This window comes from Rhamphochromis longiceps, linkage group LG3, assembly GCF_057381845.1.
Source record: "Rhamphochromis longiceps isolate RC_006_pf linkage group LG3, R_longiceps_female_GT1.1, whole genome shotgun sequence".
Lineage (NCBI taxonomy): Eukaryota > Metazoa > Chordata > Actinopteri > Cichliformes > Cichlidae > Rhamphochromis > Rhamphochromis longiceps.
The window spans coordinates 31,768,326-31,769,816 of record NC_140559.1 but is presented as its reverse complement, the minus strand read 5'-3'; the positions used below and the strand labels follow the sequence as shown (position 1 = coordinate 31,769,816).

General features: G+C 40.3%; 1 protein-coding gene across 1 annotated transcript; it reads left to right on the top strand.

Moving 5' to 3' along the window:
• Positions 1-440: 440 nt before the first annotated feature.
• Positions 441-1,220, top strand: LOC146674157 (uncharacterized). Its single transcript, XM_085384979.1, has one exon. It carries the CDS (start codon positions 441-443, stop codon positions 1,218-1,220), a length of 780 nt encoding a protein of 259 aa, XP_085241105.1.
• The last annotated feature ends 271 nt before the right edge of the window (positions 1,221-1,491 follow it).

Here is a 1,491-nt window from a genome sequence, read left to right as displayed (position 1 = left end):
ACGATTAAACATGATCTCCTTTCTTTTGCCCCCGGTACCGGGGGCGTGGGGCCAATCAGGTTAATAAAACAGTTGAGATAAATATATAAATTGAAGCAGGAATCTTTACCCTGCTGGAAAGATCTCCAGGCTTGCTTAGACAAAAAGCCTACTCCTTTTACAACAAAGCTAGATCTTCCTGGGCCACTCCTTATATTTTAAGATGAGCTATATCAGAATTAATGAGAGTAGCAAAGATGACATCCTTCTCCTATGATAACTTTACTGAGAAGTTAATTAAAATGTGATTGTGATATATTTTGTCTCTTTCAGATATGTCATCAGACTTCTTGTTTAACGATTCCCTTCTTCATGCATACCTTTCGTCAATCAATTCCACTGTTTCTTTACCCATAAATTGCTTTCTCTCTACACCAAGTTCCTTAATCTTCACCGCGTTCATGATCACCAACATCTTCCTCCTCCTCCCTCTTGGCACTCTCATCCTGTATCGTGGTATCGAACAATCGTGGCATAACAGCTCTGCTTCCTCGCCAGCAACAATAAGACATTCTGACACCTTCATCTACCACGTGGTCATCCTCATGCTTATTGGTGTTTTTGGGTGTGTCCTCTGCTGTTCTGGTATCTACAGTGTCCAATCCAACACTTTAGAAGTGGGGTTTACTATTTATTCTTTCACCTGCATTGGAGACATTTTATTTCACATTCTGACCTGTGTGGAGCGCTACCTGGCTGTTGTTCACCCCATCATCTACCTGAGCCTGAGAAATGAAAAAGGGATCATGATTAGAAATATCAGCATTGGCTGCATCTGGCTGCTTTCATTTGGAGGGATGGGTTTCATGATGATTAAAGAACTTGTTGTTAGTTTGAATTTCTTCATTATAACTTTATCTCTAACAGTCATCTCCTTCTGCAGCCTTTCTGTTCTGTGTATTTTGATTCGTCCAGGCCCAGGGGAACAGGGTGTAAAAAGAGAGAGGGTTGACCAATCAAAGCTGAGGGCATTCTACACCATGGTGGTTATACTTGGAATTCTTCTGTTGAGGTTTGCCTGGGATCTTTGTTGGGTTTTTCTCTATGTGTCCAGTGAAGGCCTTTATTGTCTGTCAGCAGCATGTAGTATATGGTTTAATTTGCCCTGCACTCTGGTATTACCAGTATTGTTTCTACAAAGAGGAAGGACATTTGTGTGTTTCAAGAACAGCATCCAGTGAGGGGCGAATATAATTTGATTTCATTATGATTTAATTTATTTATTTTTCCCATGTAATGTTAAAATAAGTCTAGCTCTACCTTACTTGACCATAATCTCACTATAGTAAAGTTTGCCCAGGCTCATAGAAAACAGGTCTGCCCCGGATTGCATTTATTGTTATACTGCTATGGTAGCCAAAGTTTCCAATTCAGGTTTGACAGGTTTGTGAGTGTACACTTTATCCAAAACCTAGTGAGGGTTTACTCATGTTTACTACTGGGTGACTGTAG

What these genes read in the sequence shown, in the direction of transcription:
- LOC146674157 (XM_085384979.1), top strand. Translation starts at nt 441, where the DNA reads ATGATCACCAACATCTTCCTCCTCCTCCCTCTTGGCACTCTCATCCTG.